The sequence below is a fragment of the Acinonyx jubatus genome, chromosome A2 (assembly GCF_027475565.1).
Source record: "Acinonyx jubatus isolate Ajub_Pintada_27869175 chromosome A2, VMU_Ajub_asm_v1.0, whole genome shotgun sequence".
Lineage (NCBI taxonomy): Eukaryota > Metazoa > Chordata > Mammalia > Carnivora > Felidae > Acinonyx > Acinonyx jubatus.
In genome coordinates, this window is record NC_069383.1 from 158505204 (window position 1) to 158525149 (window position 19946).

The 19946-nt window shown below is 43.1% G+C and overlaps 1 protein-coding gene and 2 pseudogenes across 1 annotated transcript; 2 read left to right on the forward strand and 1 right to left on the reverse strand.

Annotated features, from left to right (window-relative positions):
- Nucleotides 1–6303: 6303 nt before the first annotated feature.
- LOC106979032 (40S ribosomal protein S8-like) lies at nucleotides 6304–6938 on the reverse strand (annotated as a pseudogene).
- Nucleotides 6939–8707: 1769 nt separating this feature from the next.
- LOC106978996 (olfactory receptor 7D4-like) lies at nucleotides 8708–9646 on the forward strand. The gene has a single exon (XM_015076756.3). It carries the CDS (start codon nucleotides 8711–8713, stop codon nucleotides 9644–9646), a length of 936 nt encoding a protein of 311 aa, XP_014932242.1. The 5' UTR covers nucleotides 8708–8710.
- Nucleotides 9647–16595: 6949 nt separating this feature from the next.
- Nucleotides 16596–19440, forward strand: LOC106978997 (zinc finger protein 639-like; annotated as a pseudogene).
- Nucleotides 19441–19946: the final 506 nt, after the last annotated feature.

The following is a 19946-nucleotide window of genomic DNA, read 5'->3' on the forward strand; positions in this document are numbered from 1 at the left end:
GGAAAGAAGGAGGGTGGGAAAAAAAAAGAAAGACCTTGAGTTTTTTGGTGGAAAGGTTCAGTCCGATGTGCCTGTGAAACACCCCACAGATAATTTCCATTGGCAGTGGCATGGGTTGATCTCATGTTCGGTCTAATGGCAGTAGTGGGAGAGAGAATTAGGTTACAGAGAAGCAGATCAGAAAGACAAGATTATGCATGGCTCGGATGGCCAACAGGCACATGAAAAGATGCTCAACGTCGCTCCTTATCAGGGAAATACAAATCAAAACCACACTCAGATATCACCTCACGCCAGTCAGAGTGGCCAAAATGAACAAATCAGGAGACTATAGATGCTGGCGAGGATGTGGAGAAACGGGAACCCTCTTGCACTGTTGGTGGGAATGCAAATTGGTGCAGCCACTCTGGAAAGCAGTGTGGAGGTTCCTCAGAAAATTAAAAATAGACCTACCCTATGACCCAGCAATAGCACTGCTAGGAATTTACCCAAGGGATACAGGAGTACTGATGCATAGGGGCACTTGGACCCCAATGTTTATAGCAGCACTCTCAACAATAGCCAAATTATGGAAAGAGCCTAAATGTCCATCAACTGATGAATGGATAAAGAAATTGTGCTTTATATACACAATGGAGTACTACATGGCAATGAGAAAGAACGAAATATGGCCCTTTGTAGCAACGTGGATGGAACTGGAGAGTGTGATGCTAAGTGAAATAAGCCATACAGAGAAAGACAGATACCATATGTTTTCACTCTTATGTGGATCCTGAGAAACTTAACAGAAACCCATGGAGGAGGGGAAGGAAAAAAAAAAAAGAGGTTAGAGTGGGAGAGAGCCAAAGCATAAGAGACTGTTAAAAACTGAGAACAATCTGAGGGTTGATGGGGGGTGGGAGGGAGGGGAGGGTGGGTGATGGGTATTGAGGAGGGCACCTTTTGGGATGAGCACTGGGTGTTGTATGGAAACCAATTTGACAATAAATTTCATATATTGAAAAAAGAAAAGATTATGCGTGGCTCAGCATTACTCATGCTCCTTGTTTCAAAGTGGGGGAGGAGGAGTGTCTCTTCACTGAGAAGGCACTTTGAGACCCAAAAACAAAGCTGGTGACTCCATACAACTTATACAGTTTTATTCAGGGAAATTTACAAACGGGGGGACAGGTCGGGTGACAATCCAGGTCCTGCACAGCTATTCTCTGCAAAGTCCCGACCCTACTCCACAAATTTTATAGGGCAACGGGATGCTATTTGTGTGTGTGGGGGGGGAGGGAATTGTTTCAGAGGTTTCACAAGCACCTGACAGCTAACATTAATTAGATTTTGCGGTGCCAGCTATGTGTCAGAAAGGGGAGAAGGGTGCCTGGGTGGCTCAATCGGTTAAGCATCCGACTTTGGCTCAGGTCACGATCTCATGGTTCACGGGTTCGAGCCCTGCATCGGACTCTGCACTGACAGTGCAGAGCCTGCTTGGGGTCTCTCTCTATCCCTCTCTCTCTACCCCTCTTCCAGTCACTCTCTCTCTCTCAAAATAAATAAAAATAAACTTAATAAAATAAAATTATTTTTAAAAAGGGTAGGGGGAGAGACTGTTATCTTTAACAAATTTACAGAGGGTCAAAGCAAGCCTCCCCCTATCTGGGCCTTGGCTATATTAGTCTCCAAGGGACCCAAAACAGGTATTCCCAAAAGAGGCCATGGCCAGAACATAGCAAGATGAAGCATCAAAGCTGGAGTAGGTATTATCAGTAACCCTATAGTCCTCCAGTTCTCAGCATGGCTCCCACTTTCTAAGGACAGTCCTTCCCAACTACTTACCCTCATGCATCACAAATAAACTCTCATGGACACTGTACATGTTGTTGCAGGCCATGATCCAAATGCCGATGGGGTGGACTGTAGTAAACCCTGTTGTGTCACTCACTTTTCCATTCAGAATGAAAGGCTTCTTCCCCAGGTTCAGAGAGTGCAGCCTTCTAACAGCCCTCAGTCTTCAGCCCTCTTAGAGAATTGCCCTCGGCTAAAGGAAGCAGCCTCACTCACCCACTCATGTCTCTTGCTGTGAAAGCACAGCTGCCTGGCAGCCATCTGTATCCACCACTGTGTTTGCTCTGAGGATGTTGCTGGACTGCTCCCATCCGCCCACTGAATACAGTAGGGTACCAGAGCATTCCCAATGCCATGCTCACACAGTGACACTGATGACCAGGGTCAATTCACCCTGCCAAAATGATGTCCCCTCTTTCTGACATGAGGGACCTCAAGTGCCAGGTAGCTGGATAGCTTCAGGTTTAATAGGGCATTGGCCATGTCGCTGGAAGTGCTACCTTTTAGGATTCAAGACATCTTAACCTGCTAAGGGTTGAGTTGAGGAGACCTGAAGCAAATACTGCCCAAGTGGCTCACTGGGAGTGACATTACACAGGGCTGTTTCTACTAACAAGCTTGATTTCTGAACCCATGTATCCCATATATTGGAGATACTGCACGTTATGATTGTCATTGACTATTGAGTGTATATGCATCCTGTGAATTGTGTAGCTTGAATGTCTGCTGAATGCAAATGCCTGCTCTAAATGTGATCATACTCTTTGGGGGCACCTGGGTGTCTCAATAGTTTGGGTGTCCAACTTCAGCTCAGGTGTTGATCTCATGTTTTGTGGGTTCAAGCCCCCCGAAGGGCTCTGTGCTGGCAGCTCAGAGACTCGAGCCTGCTTTGGATTCTGTGTCTCCTTCTCTCTCTGCCCCTCCCCTGCTCATGTTCTCTCTCTCTCTCTTTCTTTCTCAAAAATAAACATTAAAAAATGTGACCATACTCTTTGAAATTAAACCTGTTGCAAATTTTCATTAAACAAAAAATTTTAAACTAGCCATACTCCACAATTTCTTTTCTGCGTTATTTTACCTCTATCCTCACCTTCCCTGACAAATTTCATAGGTGATTTATACTGGCTCCTCTATTTCCTCAATACTCACTTGCCAACACACTCTACTGGATTGTTTACAGCCTTACTCTTCACTTTAGAGGTAAAAAATGAAGCCCTATCTAATATCAGCAAAGGCCTCCATGTCTCTGGCAAATGTCAAGGGATGTTTTCAGTCATTTTGTTAGTCCTTTAAAGAGAACAAAAAACTATTAGCTACTCTGCTTTTGTTCAGAAAGGACCTCTTTTGCTTCCATGACACTGTGGACTAAGTGACCTTTGAAATCTCCAAAGATTCTTCAACAATGAGCATCCCATAAAGTTGATTCCTGGTTTTCGTTCTGGTAGGAATTAAATGTTTCTTAGGAGATATTTTCTCATTTTAAGTCAAACCATAGAAAGAAGAAATTTCTTTTTCTGAGAAAATACCTTCATCTTGGCCCCCTGTTGCCTACACAGACATGACTGTCTGGAAATTTTCCATTCTTTCATCTCTGTATCCCAAGGGACCTGAATTGTTTGGAAAGAGGAAAGTCAGTAGAGCAATTTCCTCAGTGAGGACCTTTGAGAATTCAGACACTGAGGCGATAATAACATGTCCTGTTGCCCCTTTCCTATAATTCTCTGATGGCAGCCTAGAGGAAAACCCAAATGGGCTCTTCCGGGACACACTGCAAGAAAAGAAAGCTTCAGTGGTAACAATCAGAGAGGGTAAGATCACTGTTTCCCAGTAAGGGCTGGAGGAGTATGAGGAAAAGGGATGAGAAAGTGAGTATTGGGTTTACCTCTAGAATAATGGGACTGGAACAATCCCATCACAAAGCTGAAGCCTCTGTAATTTGAAGGTGATTTACTTGCTACTTAAACCAGTCTTTCCAGCTCTTGCTATGCTTCCTTCACTCTTCCAGAAACTAGAGCCTCTCTCCAATAGGAGTTATTTTCCAGTGAGTGTCCTCTTCTCTATGCTTTTCCATGAATTCTAGGTTCCTGTTTGATTTCCTGTCCCATCATTTATTCATTACCCACTCATTCGATGTGTGTTATGCATGATTTGCCTTCTTTGTCCCTCAAGTGATTGGATTTTTCTATTATATTCCCTGTTTTTCCTGGCAGATTTGACTTACTGATAGCACTTACTAGTTCTGTGTTGTTGTTGTTTTCCTTTAGTGTCCACAATATACCTACAAATAATGTAATTATTTCTGGCATTCGGTATTCAGGCTAATATCCATTCCCCAACTTCCTTACTAATCTATATAAATATTCAAGAGAATATTGACTGATTGAAGTCGGAGTAAACTGTCTTGGCTTGCTCACAAATTTAACAGAAATAATTTAGTGTCTTAATGTAGAATACCCTGTTGGCTGCAATTTTAAACAACTATTCTTTATCTGGTTAAGAAATTGACCGAAGTTTCTTCATGTAGCAAGAGGCTTTTTCCAGGCAGCTAACCACAGTAATGGCTGTTACATTTTCTCAAATACTTTTTCCATTGTGATTATGCTTACGATTCCTCTTCATTTCTCTATTTTTGAGATGCATACTTTTAGCAAACACCCTAGCATTAAGGAACTTTCCATTCCTGAAATACTTGTGTTACTTGTTTATGATATATTACTCTTTTTAAAGAGGTATGACTGTGTTGTATTTAACCTCATTATTCTATTTTTTTTGGTCTACATTTAATCATATGTTGAGCTTAAAGATTCCTTTGTAGTGTTATAGTGGACACTTTTGGTTTCAGTCATTATTATACATCTAACATTTCATGTGTTGAACACCTAGTAAGTGTAGGCACCAAGTATATCTCTAGAAAGACAATGGAGAGCAAAAATAGTCATGACCTCTGACCCACAAATAAACATAAAATCACCAACATGAGAGGCACATTTAGGCATAGTATAGGATGCTCCACTTGTGCTCCTCACGTGCTCTGTCTGTCCTGAACCTCACTGTCTGCTCTCCTTCTCACTGGCCTCTCAAAAATGTTCCATTACTAAGCTCATCCAACCATGAGGAAAGTGCACATTCTGTTCTCTCCACCCCAAATGAGTGCCCTTTCCTTATTTCCCTTGATAAACAATTGCCCATCCTTACTCTTGCAGTTCAAGAATACAATTTCAGAAAAGACTTTTCTATGCAACTCCCCAGACAAAATTGGTCCTCAATAATTGTTTCTCTCTTTAATTAACTGCACTCTCTAGGCATTAGTAATAACAAGGACCTCTTTCAATCATGCATAAAGTAAACATTTACTGTTATGTTAACTTTGCCTTTTAAATTTTTTGCCTTTTAAGTTTTTTTTTTTAATGTTTATTTTTGAGAAAGAATGAGCAGGGGAGGAGCACAGAGAGAGAGAGAGAGAGAGACAGAGAATCCAAAGCATGCTCTGTGCTGTCCGTGTAAAGCCCAATGTGGGTCTTGAACCCACCAACTGTGAGATCATGACCTGAGCCAAAGTCGGACACTCAACTAACTGACGGAGCCACCCAGGCACCCCTTTGCCTTTTAAGCTAAAAAAATTTTTTTTAATGTTTATTTATTTTTGAGAGAGAGAGGGAAAGAGAGAGAGAGAGAGAGAGAGAGAGAGAGAGAACATGAGCAGGGGAGGGGCAGAGAGAGAGAGAGACAGAGACAGAGAATCCAAAGCATGCTCTGTGCTGTCCGTGTAAAGCCCAATGTGAGTCTTGAACCCACCAACTGTGAGATCATGACCTGAGCCAAAGTCGGACACTCAACTAACTGACGGAGCCACCCAGGCACCCCTTTGCCTTTTAAGTTAAAAAAATTTTTTTTAATGTTTATTTATTTTTGAGAGAGAGAGGGAAAGAGAAAGAGAGAGAGAGAGAGAGAGAGAAACATGAGCAGGGGAGGGGCAGAGAGAGAGAGACACACACACAGAATCTGAAACAGGCTCCAGGCTCTGAGCTGTCAGCACAGAGCCCGACCTGGGGCTGGAACCCACTAACCTGAGATCATGACCTCAGCAGAAGTGAGATGCTTAACCGACTGAGCCACCCATATATATACATATATATACACACATTTTTAACTTCTATGAATATATAGAAGTTTCTATATGAATATATATATATATATACACTTAAAAAAATTTTTTTTATATTTATTTATTTCTGAGACAGAGACAGAGCATGAGCAGGGGAGGGACAGAGAGAGAGGGAGACACAGAATCAGAAGCAGGCTCCAGGCTCTGAGCTGTCAGCACAGAGCCCGACGCGGAGCTCGAACTCACAAACCGTGAGATCATGACTTGAGCCCTAGTCGGTTGCTCAACTGACTGAGCCACCCAGGCGCCCCATACTTTTTTTTTTTTACAGGGCATAATAAACACCTTTATTACATGACCGAAGATAGGAAGGAGGAAGATTTATTTGCCTTCCCGGGCTTTGATTTTCCTCAGATAGAACTCTAGCTCCTTGCCCTCCAGCACATAGCCATCTGCTTGGCCACACTGGCCTGGTCTTGAAGCGATGCATGCAAGAAGCTTGCCCTGCTGGAACCGCTCCTCCAGAAGACTGCTAATTTGGCATTCTTTTTCCTTTCATCATATTTCTTCTGAATTTTCTTTGATCGTTTTTTGTTTAAAATCTCCTCCTCCTCGGGAGTCAGCTTGGCCCCCTTCTTGTGGCCCAGGGGCAGTGCATAGTGAGACCCGTACCACTGCCGGTACTGTGTGCTATCAATGAGCACGATACGTTTCTTCACCAAGGTCTTGGTGCGGACCAGTTCGTTGTTGGATGCATAGTAGACAATATCCATAATCTTTGTTTGGCGCGTACAACACTCAGAGCCCCAGGAGAAGTTCCCCACGTCCAGCCTCAAGACACCTTACTGCCTCCCCGAATTCGGACTGCAGGTATACGGCGGGGGCCAATCTTAGTGTCGGCAGCAGGACGTCCCAGCTCCTACTTCCGCGTCTCGTGGTAGGGCTTTCTCTTGCCCCTGGTCTTGCGGTGCTTGTGCCAGTTGTCCCGAGAGATGCCCATAGCTCTCGGCGCTGGCTGTGAAAGGGTTAAAGATATTTTTTAATCTTTTAATTTTTTTTTGAGAGAGAGGGAGAGAGAGCATGCATAAGCTGGGGGGGGGGGGAGAGAGAGAGAGAGAGAGAGAGAGAGAGAGAGAGAGAGAGAGAGAGAGAGAGAATCTCAAGCATGCTCCAGGCCCAGGGTGGCATAGAGCCCTATGTGGGGCTTGATCCTGTGACTGGGAGATCATGACCTAAGCCGAAACCAAGAGTCGGATGCCTAACTGACTGAGCCACCCAGGTGCCCCAATTTTTGCATATTTTTGATGAAATCTATTGATTATTTTTCCGCAATTAAAGTGCTAAGTTTTAATATAACACACCCCTGCTCTAGAGTGAGTGCACATGAGCACACGCTCCCATACAAGTTTCGTGTTTTGCTTTAACGTGTGTCTGCTTTTGTTTCACCTTTTTTTTAAATCTATGTAGCCCACCTGCTCTTCCCTGTTCTTGGATGAGTCCACTTGGCAGATGGTATTTGAAAGAGGGAGGCATAGGATCTTCATTAATTAGAAGTACTTGATGGTGTTCAAAAGAGCTACCAGGCCTGCTGTGTTTATAATGATCAGCGTTCCACCTCCGATGGCTCTCCCAGTTTAATATTGATAAGCAATAGCCATAGAAGACAGACAGACCACAGTGATGGTAAGGACAGAATCTCACATTTATCAAGTGTCCACAGAATGTCACAAGAATCACAGTAGAAACATTACGTGCATCATCTCATTTACTTCACTCACCAGGCTTATGGTATAGGGAACACTTACCACTTCCATTGTAGGGGTGTACTATCTGCAGCTATGAGAGATTAACTTTCTCAGGGTCACACAGAGAGTAAGTTGGTAGACCAAATTTCTATTCTAGCAAGTCTGACTCAGATCCTATGTTCTAAACCACAGCTGTATGCTGTCTTTTGGGAGAGTTGTATATCAAAAGTAAAAAGGAATAGGTTGATTTTAAAAAGCTATCATTTATCGACCAAAAAACTATCATTTATTTACTGCACCCGAGCCCTTTGAATCCTCAAAGAAGTTAATATCCATAACCACATATTTAGAATGAAAAATAATAAGACAATAGTTATGTCACATTGATATGAAGCATAAAATTAAGGCTATTTGACTTGAGAATACACATTAAGTAACTAGTATACAGGTCTTTGAATAGTGGAGATTATCAAAGAAAGACATTCAATGTCTTCAGTTATTTTGAATGGTCATAGAAGAAATTGGTTTATGTACATGGCTTCAAATAGAATTAGACCAGTGAATAGGAGATAAAAAGAGATGTCTGCTAAATTTTTAAAAGGATACCTAAGAACATTTAGATTGAAAATGAGCTACCATTTGACTGAGCGAATCTTACCTTTGGAAGAACTAATGGAGGGTGAAGGATGTCCACCTAAAGGTGGTATTAGAAGGGCGCCTGGGTGGCTCAGTCGGTTACTGACTGAGTCGGCATTTGACTTTGGCTCAGGTCATGATCTCAGTTCATGAGTTCAAGCTCTGCGTTGGGCTCTGTGCTGACAGCTCAGAGCCTGGAGCCTGCTTCGGATTCTGTGTCTCCCTCTCACTTTGCCCCTCCCCTGCTCATGCTCTCTTTCTCCTTCAAAAATAAATAAACATTAAAAAATTTTTAAAGATGGTATTATAAAGGTAATGACTGACTGATGTCCCAGTTGGCTAGGCACTAAATATTTCTTTTCACTCCTTCTCTAGGAGACACATCAGACACATGGAAGCAGGAAACCATACCAGAGTATCAGAATTCTTCCTCTGGGGCCTCTCAGATGACCCAGAACTGCAGCCCCTCCTCTTTGGCTTGTTTCTGTTCATGTACCTAGTCACTGTGCTAGGAAACCTCATCATCCTGGCCATCCTCTCTGACTCCAACCTCCACACCCCCATGTACTTCTTCCTCTCTAACCTGTCCTCTGTTGACATCTGTTTCATTTCCACCACTGTCCCGAAGATGCTGGTAAACATCCAGGCACAGAGCAAAGACATCTCCTACCCTGGATGCCTCACTCAGCTGTATTTTTTTATGATTTTTGCTGGAATGGATGGTTTCCTCCTGACCGTGATGGCCTATGACCGGTTTGTGGCCATCTGCCACCCCCTGCACTACACAATCATTATGAACCCACGACTCTGTGGCCTGCTGGTTCTGGTGTGTTGGCTCATCATTTTCTGGGTCTCCCTGATTAATGTCCTACTGGTGAGGCGGCTGACCTTCTGTACAGGTACGGAAATTCCACATTTCTTCTGTGAAATGGTTCAGATTCTCCAGGTAGCCTGCTCTGACACTCGTATCAATAATATCTTCTTGTATGTGTCGACTGCCATACTGGGTGTGTTTCCTCTGACTGGGATCTTCTTTTCCTACTCTCTGATCGTCTCCTCTTTAATGAGAATGTCCTCTGCAGCAGGAAAATATAAAGCATTTTCAACCTGTGGCTCACATCTCTCTGTGGTCTCCTTGTACTATGGGGCAAGCTTGGGGCTCTATCTCAGTCCTGCTGGGATCCATTCTTCCCAGAGAATCCCAATTGCCTCAGTGATGTACACTGTGGTCACCCCCATGCTGAACCCCTTCATCTACAGCCTCAGGAACAAGGATGTGAAGGGGGCCCTGAGAAGACTCCATAGTCGTGGAGCCCTTTGTCCATGATGGGCCAAACCAAGTAGACACTGTGAGCTCCAAAAGGCAAATAATTGTGCATATAAATCTCTTGGTTTTCTTCCTCCCCTAAAAGACATACCTCACTTCTTCTGTTCTCAAAGTCCCCATGACTTTGCCTTCATTTGGTTTTGGTTTTGTATTAGTTTCTCCTCAATAATCTCTTCAGTAATTCCTTTTTTCGTTTGTCTTCCCTGTTTGCAGCCCATAACATTCTATCTTTGGTTAGCTTTCCTACAGTCATTCCTGAGATTTTTAATACTTGATGTGAAGCACTTATAGCAAGTGCCTGCATGGTTTCCTCCCAAAACTGTCTTCTCAAATGCTGACATCCTTCACCTTAATTTGGTTGTAAGTTTGTTTCTCCCTGGAGGAAACAGAATGGAAACCATACAATAGTCATAACCAAAGTGCTTGCCATATCAAGACTGTGCTTGTTGATCTACATCTGTAAATTTATGTATTTGATATTTACTTAAGATATTTTCCCTCTTTTTCAAAAAGATTGAGATTGGGATGGATCCCAACATGGAAACCTGAATATGATCCCATGCTCCTAAGTTTGCTATCTTAGTGTTCCTGAAAACACTGATGCGGATTTTCAACTTTAAGAGTAGGGATCTTGGGGCGCCTGGGTGGCGCAGTCAGTTAAGCGTCCAACTTCAGCCAGGTCATGATCTCGCGGTCCGGGAGTTCAAGCCCTGCGTCAGGCTCTGGGCTGATGGCTCAGAGCCTGGAGCCTGTTTCCGATTCTGTGTCTCCCTCTCTCTCTGCCCCTCCCCCATTCATGCTCTGTCTCTCTCTATCCCAAAAATAAATAAACGTTGAAAAAAAAATAAGAGTAGGGATCTTGATTTGAAACCTCATTTGTTCAGGTTTGTAGGCAACATATTGCATAGGATATCACTGAGATATTGCCTCATATTGGTCTTTCTTCTGCCTTCTTTCCTTCCTTTCTTCTTGTTCTCTGCCCATTTCATGTTCTATTGGACCTTTATTTCCCCATTATTGTGGTTTTAAGATATGCCCCCAAGATCCTAAAACATGTAATAATGATTACAATAGACTAAGACTATTCTGGGGGGAGAGTATTCATAGTAGGTATTATCAGGAGTTGTAGTTACACACTTGTGAATTGTATTCAGAACTCATTCACTTGTTAAAAAGAATTTTGATAGAAATGAGTCTGCAGTGAAGAATGGAGTAGTAGAAGATACCAGCATTTCTCCTTCGTTCCCCGGGATCCTTTTACTTTCTCCACCGCATAACAATGTTATGACTGCCAATGTTCAGCAACAGGTGCATGAGGGTAGAAGTAACAGGGAAGTATGCCCCAGCATGGACAGATCTTGATGGAGAAGTGTGAGGCATACCATCTTCTTTACTCCTTAGCTGTGATAATTCTCATATTTCCATTTTGTGCCAATTTCCAGTACTTTCCCACAGGATGAAAACTCTGCTCACTTGTTGTGGGAGCTGACTTACGGTATGCTTTATTGGATATATTTTGTTCCCTGTATCACTTCTCCTGTCTCTAACCCATGTCCTTGTTCCTTACTTCTCCCAGTAAAGCACTTGCACATGAATCATTGGCTCAGTGTCTGTTTCTGAGGACCCCTAATGAAGTCAGGTGGTGAAGACTGTGAAGGGAATTAAAACAATATCATAGCTGGAATTTTTGGTTTTGGGACAAAACCAAACTGAACAAAAAACAAGTATTGGAGATATATCTATACCTATATCGATATCAATATATATACATACATATATAGTTAGATCTTGAAATTACTGGAAAAAATAATAATTTTTCAATAATATTGGGGTGGCTTCAATTCACTTTGATTCCATTAAGTTTCTAGCAGTGTGTAATTATTGTCTAATTTGTAATTTGTCCCTACAAATTGAGGAGGGGACCAAAGAGGTAAACATGATTGTAATACGGAGTGGTGAGATAATAATGTTGGTGTATAAAAGAACCTATTGAAAAGAAAGGTTAAAGGTTTTCAAGTCATCTTGAGTAATTCCAGAGAAAATATTTAAAAATTTATTTCATGAGGGGTGCCTGGGTGGCTCAGTAGGTTAAGCGTCCAACTTTGGCAAAAGTCATGATCTCATGGCTCATGAGTTCAAGTCCCACGTTAGGCTCTGTGCTGAACATCCTGGGGCCTGGAGTCTGCTTCGGATTCTCTCTCTCTCTCTCTCTCTCTCTCTCTCTCTCCCCCTCCCACCTTGTGCTCTGTCTCTCAAAAAATGAATAAATGTTAAAAAACTTTTTTAATTTATTTAATGAAATTGAGGTATAATTTGCATACCATTAAATTCACCCATTCAAAATGTAAATTCAATAATTTTAGTAAACAGAGAGTTATGCAACCATCACCACAATGCAGTTTTAGAACATTTCTAACACTCCAAAATGTTCCCTTGTCTCCATTTGCAGTTAATGTCCACTCCCACCTAGTCCTAGGCAATGCCTTATCTGCTTCCTGTCTCTATAAACCGGCCTTTTCTAGATATTTTATGTAAATGGAATCATATAATATGTGGTCTTTTGATTCTGGCTTCTTTCACTTGGCGTAACGATTTTTGAGGGTTATCTATGTAGAAAACACATATCAGCATTTTGTTTCTTATGTTTGCAGAATAATACATGTATAAATAAATGTAGCCCTATTTATCCAGAGTTGGTAGACACTTGGATATTCCAGTTTGGGGTTATGATGGGTGAACTTTTGCATGTGTGTCTCTGTGTTGACACGTGTTTTCATTTCTTTGGGGTAGACAACTCATGGTGTAATTATTGAGTCACATGGTAAATTTGCATTTCATTTGTAAGAATCTGCTAAACTGCTTTTTCAAAGTGGCTTCGCTACTTTGCATTCCCCCAAGAAATGAGTGATGATCCACATTTTCCACATCATCACCAACACTTGGGATTCACCAAAAACTTCTTGTGGGAGAATACACTGAGCACTGAGCACCAAATGATCACTAGAAGCTTAACTGGAAGATGGGTTGGGTAGGAAGTAGAGAGGAGAGTGGGAACTAGAGGAGAAAGGAACCACATACACATTAACATGGAGAAATTCAAGACCAAGGTGTTTCAGGAGGGTATATGGAACTGATGACTGCGTTATTGGAAACAAGTCTAGATATGTAGATGGAGGACAGACTATTGAGAGTCTACTTTGATATATTAAGGATTTGAAAGCAATGGAGCACTGGCGCCACGCGTAAACACAGGTGTAGCATGAGGACCTTAGGATTACTCTGAGTGGGAGAAAGTGGAGGCAGAGGGGACAGTTAGGAGATGGTTGAAGTGGTCAAAGGGAGAGATGATGAATGATGAGGCTGTGACCTAGCCAGTGGCAATAAAGTGGGCAGATTTTGGAAGAGAGGTGTATTAATTTCCTCTTGAAGCTGTAACACCTTGCCATTAAGCTGAGTGGCTTAAAATGACACACATTTATTATTTTATGTTTCTGGAGGTCAGAAGTCTAAAATGCATCAGCAGGGCTGCTTTCTCTCTGGAGGTGCTTGAGAAAGTTTGTTCCCTTGCCTTTTCTAAATTCTAGAGACCCCCCCCCCATTTGTGGGAGTTTCAGCAAAATCCCAGAAGAGCCTGAGAATGCAAAGGGGCATTTTGAAAAAGTAGACCTGTGCCCGGGTGGTCAGCTCACTGACCGTGGTCCCAGGTACACACCTGGAAACAGCCATAACCCCATGTGGACTTGGCTACAGCCCCATTTGGCCATGGCACCAGCAAAATCCCTCAGGCCCTGGAAGGAGACACATCCACTCATGCCTCAGGTAGCAGGCCTGCTGACCTCACTCTGAGAGGCAGACCTTGAACAGCCAGCCTATGACCCAGCTCTAGTCTCTCTCAGCTGTGGTCTTCCCATAGAGGAATCCAGAAGGATTGGTGTCCATCTGTGTCCCTGTAGATTTTGAAGCAGCCCACAACCCAGGTCCAGACTCTGAGACATGATGTAGGAAGAATCATGCCCACAGAGGGACCGAGGGGGAGCCCCATCCATCAGTGCCCACTGAAGCAGGCCTACAGGATTCGGTCATGGATGTGGAACCTAAGGCAGCTCTATGACATGGCTGCAGCTCCTCTGAGCTGCGTTGTGGAGCTATTCACACATGGCTAGTGAGAGAGCCATACCTTTCCACACAACTGGGAAAATAGCCAAGCTAATGAGGGACCATAAGGCAAGCTGAGGGTCAAGCACAAGCTAGCACAACACTCCCCCCCACCCCACCAAACCCTGCCCTCCCCCCATCCCGAGGTGGGATGTGCGTGATATTCCACAGGCACTCCTGGCTGCCCAAGAACAAAGGAAAGGAAAGAAGACAAATGGTTAACTGATACAGATCACAGTCAAACAGGACAGGAATCTCCATTAGTTTACAAATGTCTTAGTAAGTTACAAGAAAAAGGCAATCTTATCAATAGCCTCATCTCCAGAAACCTGTGTACTCAGTTTCCTAGAGCCCTGATATCACCCTCCCCTCCAAAGTGATAGGGGGAGCAAAGGCAAGAAGGAGATGACAGGTAAAATTAAATTTCTTTCTAACCAGCCGCCCAGTAACAAATGCTTGAGGCAAATACAGAGTATAACAGTTCTCCAGCAACTTCCTACTGTCTTAATGTTAATGCATTACTAGAGGGAAAACAACCTTAGCTTGACAATACCAAGACCCCTGGCATCTTGTGAGTCCTCTTTAACACGTAAAAGTCCTTCAGGAGGCCCTCCTTTTGCCTTTACCTCCCCCAACTCCACAGTATATAACCTGCCACTCTTCACAACCCCAGTGCAGCTCTTTCTGCCTATGGATCCTGTCCCTGTGCTTTAATAAAACCACTTTTTTTTGCACCAAGATGTCTCAAGAATTCTTTCTCAAAATAGGCTCTGGACCCCCCCACCACTCCAAAACCCCACCACTGCCACCTGTGGACCCTGAAGACCCTGTGCCAGCCCTGACCAAGGTCCTGGAGGCAGTCGTGTCTTCCCAGGACCCAGATAAGGTCCTTTTCCCTATTAATAGGATTTCCAACCACAGGTCCTTCTACAGATCCAGGAGCTGTGGTATCACATGGCTCCAACCCCACTCAACAATGATCCCAGAGGCAAAGCCACCATCCCTGAAACCCAGCAGAAGATCTTTATCTAGTGAAAGCAGCCTCTAAATTAGATGGAAAGAAGTGTTTGCTCTTTCAAACGCACAGACCCTAATACTAATCCCACCTGTCTGCATACACTACCAGCTGACCTGTGAAGAAGGCCAAGCTGAACACCTACTGCGTAACATACAACAAATATTACCTAACATTATATATTTACCATGACATATTAAAACATATAAAGCTACCATAATCAAGAGTGCGTAACGCACATACATAAATATATTAATATATTACTAGTACACAAGAGTTCTTGAAACCAATGTGTCCGACTTCTGGCTCAGGTCATGATTGCACAGTTTGTGAGTTCGAGCCTCGCGTTGGACTCCATGCTGACAGCTAGAGCCTGGAGCCTGCTTCAGATTCTCTCTCTCTCTCTCTCTCTCTCTCTCTCTCTGCCCCTCCCCCATTCATGCTCTGTCTTTCTCTCTCTAAAATAAATAAACATTAAAAAAATTATAATAATTGTTTTTTAAATAAGGATGGAATTCTAGGGGCGCCTTGGTGGCTCAGTCAGTTGAGCGTCCGACTTCGGCTCAGGTCATGATCTCACGGTCCGTGAGTTCGAGCCCCGCGTCGGGCTCTGTGCTGACAGCTCTGAGCCTGGAGGCTGCTTCTGATTCTGTGTCTCCCTCTCTCTCTGCTCCTTCCCCACTCATGCTCTGTCTCTCTCTCTCTCTCCTTCAAAAATAAATAAAAACATTAAAAAAAAATTTAAAAAAAAGGATGGAATTCCAATTCAGTATGCCAAACGGTTTATCGATAAGTCGTCCTAAAACAATTAGCCATGTTCTCTGGAGGAAAAAAATGTGACTGGATCCACTATCACACACTACATGTCAAAATAAATTCCATTCAGATTAGAGATTTAAATGCCGTTAAATATGTTTAAGAAGAAAATTATAAAATCTGAATAAAATCTACCGTTTGAAGAGACTTTTTAAATCCAAGCAGGAAATGCAGATAGTCTTGTAAAAACTGCAGAATTGCGGGTGGATTCAATGGAATTTTTTCTGGCCATTGTTTTGGTGTCTGTTGCATGAGACAACCAAACTTATTTTGACACCAAAAATGATGATTCTCATAGAGGGACATCAAATGACTTCCTAAAATTTACAGATGGAATCAAGGCCAGAAAGAAAAACCATTACTACCTGGCTCCCAGTCCTCTACTTAGAATTCTAGACCACACTGCCTTTCCCACAAAAAAAATCTGCTGACACTGAAATTTGTGAAGAGTGTGTGACTCACCTTGTTGTAGGTCGTGTGAGGATGTCCCTGGAAGGGGACGGCCCTCTCCGCCGGAAGAAACTGAAGGGCAACCAATCACCGAGCGCCAGCACAACCCAACGGAAAGCCCCGAGCAGCTCGCCAGAACGAACTGAAGGTCAACCAATTACCGAGCAACAGCACAACCTGGCGCGAAAGAAAGACCCACCCGAACCTAAACCCGGAACTGCTGCAGCTGAAAAACCCTACCCCACCATACCCGGGGCGACTTCCCTGACTCCTCTCACTCCTTGAGTCACGGAACCTCGCCCGGAACCTTAGTTCCCAATAAAGCCTTAAGCTGCAAAAATTCTTTTTGACTCTAACTCCTATCTTTACCCCGCCCAACGCCTGACACTAACAGGTCGTGATCACTTATGAACTTCGGACAGCAAAAACAGGATCAAAACAAGTTTATTACGGCCGGGCCAGACAGGGAAATACAACAGGTCCCGAAAGTCTGGCCCCGAACAAGCTTTGGGAATGTCTCATAAAGGCTGTATCGACCACTCGGGTTGCAAAGGGTGGCAGTTTGAAAGGGCGGGCACCAATCACACAGTGTTGTAGGTCTTTAAAATATGAGGCGGGCACCAATCACACAGTCCTGAAGAATTTTAAAATATAACTTGTTGACTCTAGCTAGTTGAATGCTGAATCATGTTGTTTACAGTATTAGTCTTCTATCCAGTTCGAACAGAATGCGGTACCTGAGAATGGAGAAGGGTGATTACGCCAAGCAGGTTTACAGAAGCTCAAACAAGCAGTTAAGAGGGAGTTTTATCTCTCAGTAACTCAGCAAATGTGGTTTTAAGCAGAACTAATATTTTGGCAACAGGAGCAGCACTTCTATGAAAGCCCAAAACAAACACTGGTTCAGCATCTCACACTCTGTGGTCCTTCTAAGCTTACATAGGTCATAGTTTACTCTTGGGCTACAGGAGGCTAGCTATGTTTGCCCTTTACAACCTGAATCAGTCAACCAACAAACTCAAGAGCAGAGTCCTATAGAAATTCACACTGCTGAAGATGTTCCAATTGCTGCAGAAGTGCATGCAATTTCTGAAGATTATGATATAGAGACAGAAAACAATTCCTTGATAGTCTCCACAACCAAACTGAAGGGGAGACTCCAGCTAAGCTTTCCAAAATTCTTGGCAAGAGCCAAGCTTTGAATGTGATGGCCCAGCAGAAGTAGCCTTTACTGAGAGCTAATAGCAGTGGCATCTAGAAATGTGAACTTTGTGAGTTCAACAGTAATGAGGGACCATAAGGCAAGCTGAGGGCAAAGTACAGGCTAACAGCACCTCCCCGTCCCCCCCACCACACCCCCCCAGCCAGGTGGGATATGTGTGATGGTCCTCAGACACTCCTGGCTGCCTAAGAGCAAAGGAAAAGGACAGAAAACAAATGGTTAAACTGACAGGGGTCTCCTTCAGTTTACAGATAACTTGGTAAACTGCAAGAAAAAGGCAATCTTATCCATAGCCTAATCTCCAGAAACCTATAGACTCTGTTTCCTGGAGCCCTAATATCACCCTCATCAAGATGTAAGGGGGGTTTAAGTGGTTGCCATGGTGATGTGGGAAACTAAGGCAAATGAAAAATCAAATTCCCGGGGCACCTGGGTGGCTCAGTCGGTTGAGCATCTGACTTCAGCTCAGGTCATGATCTTGCAGTTCGTGAGTTTGAGCCCCACATCAGGCTCTGTGCTGACAGCTCAGAGCCTGGAGCCTGCTTCGGATTCTGTGTCTCCCTCTCTCTACCCCTTCCCCACTCATGCTCTGTCTCTCAAAGATGAATAAACGTTAAAAAAAATTTAAAAAAATTAAATTCCCTTATGGCCAACAGCCCACTGACAAGTCCTTGAAACAGGCAGAGTGACCTCCCTCTAGGAGCTCAGCTGCCTTGATGATGACACTTTGCTAGGGGCAAAAGGGTATCTTGGCTTAACATTATCCTGTCTGCCCCACCCCAACCAGGATCCTGTGAGTCTCTGTAAACACATAAAAATTCCTTTGCAAACTTCCTTTTTCTTTAACCCCCGAGTATATATTGGCAATTATACTCCAAGCATATGGCCCCTGATATACATCTGAAGGCTCTCATGGCTGAGGTTTTACTAACAGTAATAAATGATGTTTTCCTAACAACAGCCAGCCCCTCAAGATCCTGGAAACCTTGCTTCCAAGATACCTTAGAGACTTTCTCTATCCCTGACCCCCTCCCAACCTGAGGATATATAATGAGTTACCCATCACGACCCCAGTACAGCTCTTCATGCCCATGGGTCTTGTGCCTGTGCATTAATAAAATCACTGTTTTGCACCAAAGACATCTTCCAGAAGTCTTTCTTGACTGTCGGCTCCGAACCCCACCATTACTCCCCAAACCCTATCAGCAAATATTTTTCTGATTTAAATCAGCATATGATCCTGAAGCATAAGCATACTGATTCAGATGTGTGTCAAGCATGCAAGGACAGTTTCTCTACCAACGTGCTTCTGATCGAACACGCAAACTGCATGAAGACGAGCCCTACATTTATAGATACTGTGACTATAAAACAGTGATTTTTGAGAATCTCAGCCAGCACACTGCAGACACCCATTTTATTGACCACCTTTATTGGTGTGAGCTGCACAATGTACAGTTCTACTCATGCAGTGACCTCGACCTACATTTCCAGGAGCACAGCTGTGATGAATGGTACTTGTGTCAGTTTCGTGAGCATGAAACAGTCGACCCAGAAGACTTCCACACCCATGTGGTAAGTGGACATAACTAAAGAGTTAATCATAAATATAACCACGGAGAAGATGGACAGCTACAGCCTCTTCAGCAAAATTACCTCTGACAAATGTAAAAACTTCTTTGTATGTCAAGTATGTGGTTTTCGGAGGAGACTTCTTGCAAATGTTAACAGGTGTTGCTACAGAGATACTTAAATTTCTCCTCATGCTTGTGATGACTGGGAAAGGCTTTTCAAGGATGCTAGAATATTGCAAACAGTTGAATTCACATTTATCTGAAGGGGTTAATTTATGTCAATATGGTGAATATTCGACAAGACAAACTGAAGAACTTAATATTCATCTAGATTTCAAGCACTAAGCTGACTTACCTTATAAATGTAGTGACTGCTTCATGGGGTTTAGGAAGTGAGAGAGAATTAAGAAGTCACCTTCAAGTCCATGAGACAACTTAATTACTTTCTTTAACTTCCATAATGTTAATGTAAAATAATAAATTTGAGTTTTATGGGGATGTTTAAAAAAACAAATGTTTGTACAGTAAAAGATGAAACATTAGGGGTGCCTGGGTGGCTCAGTTGGATAAGCATCTGACTCGATTTTGGCTCAGGTCATGATCACACGGTCCTGAGATCAAGCCCCTCATTTGGGCTCCAAACTGGACATGGAGCCTGCTTAAGATGATCTCTCTCTCCCTCTGACCCTCCTCCGCGCTCTCTCTCTCAAATAAAAGATGAAACTTTAACATAGCAACCGAGATGACCAGTTCTATAGATACACAAAACACATTTGATGATGGACATGAAAACGATGTTTCTCTTTTTATTGAAGAATAATTGACATACAATACTGGATTAGTTGCAGGCATACACATAACGCTTTGATATACATACACACCATGAAAGGGTCACCACAGTAAGTGTAGTTAGCATTTGTCAACATACAAAGGTGTTACAGTGTTACATTGACCATATTCCAAATATGGGTACGCTATATCTCTTGTCTTCATTATTTTATTTATAACTCAGACTGTATCTCTTAATCCCCTTCACCCATTTCCTCCATTCCCTCCCATTCCCCTCCA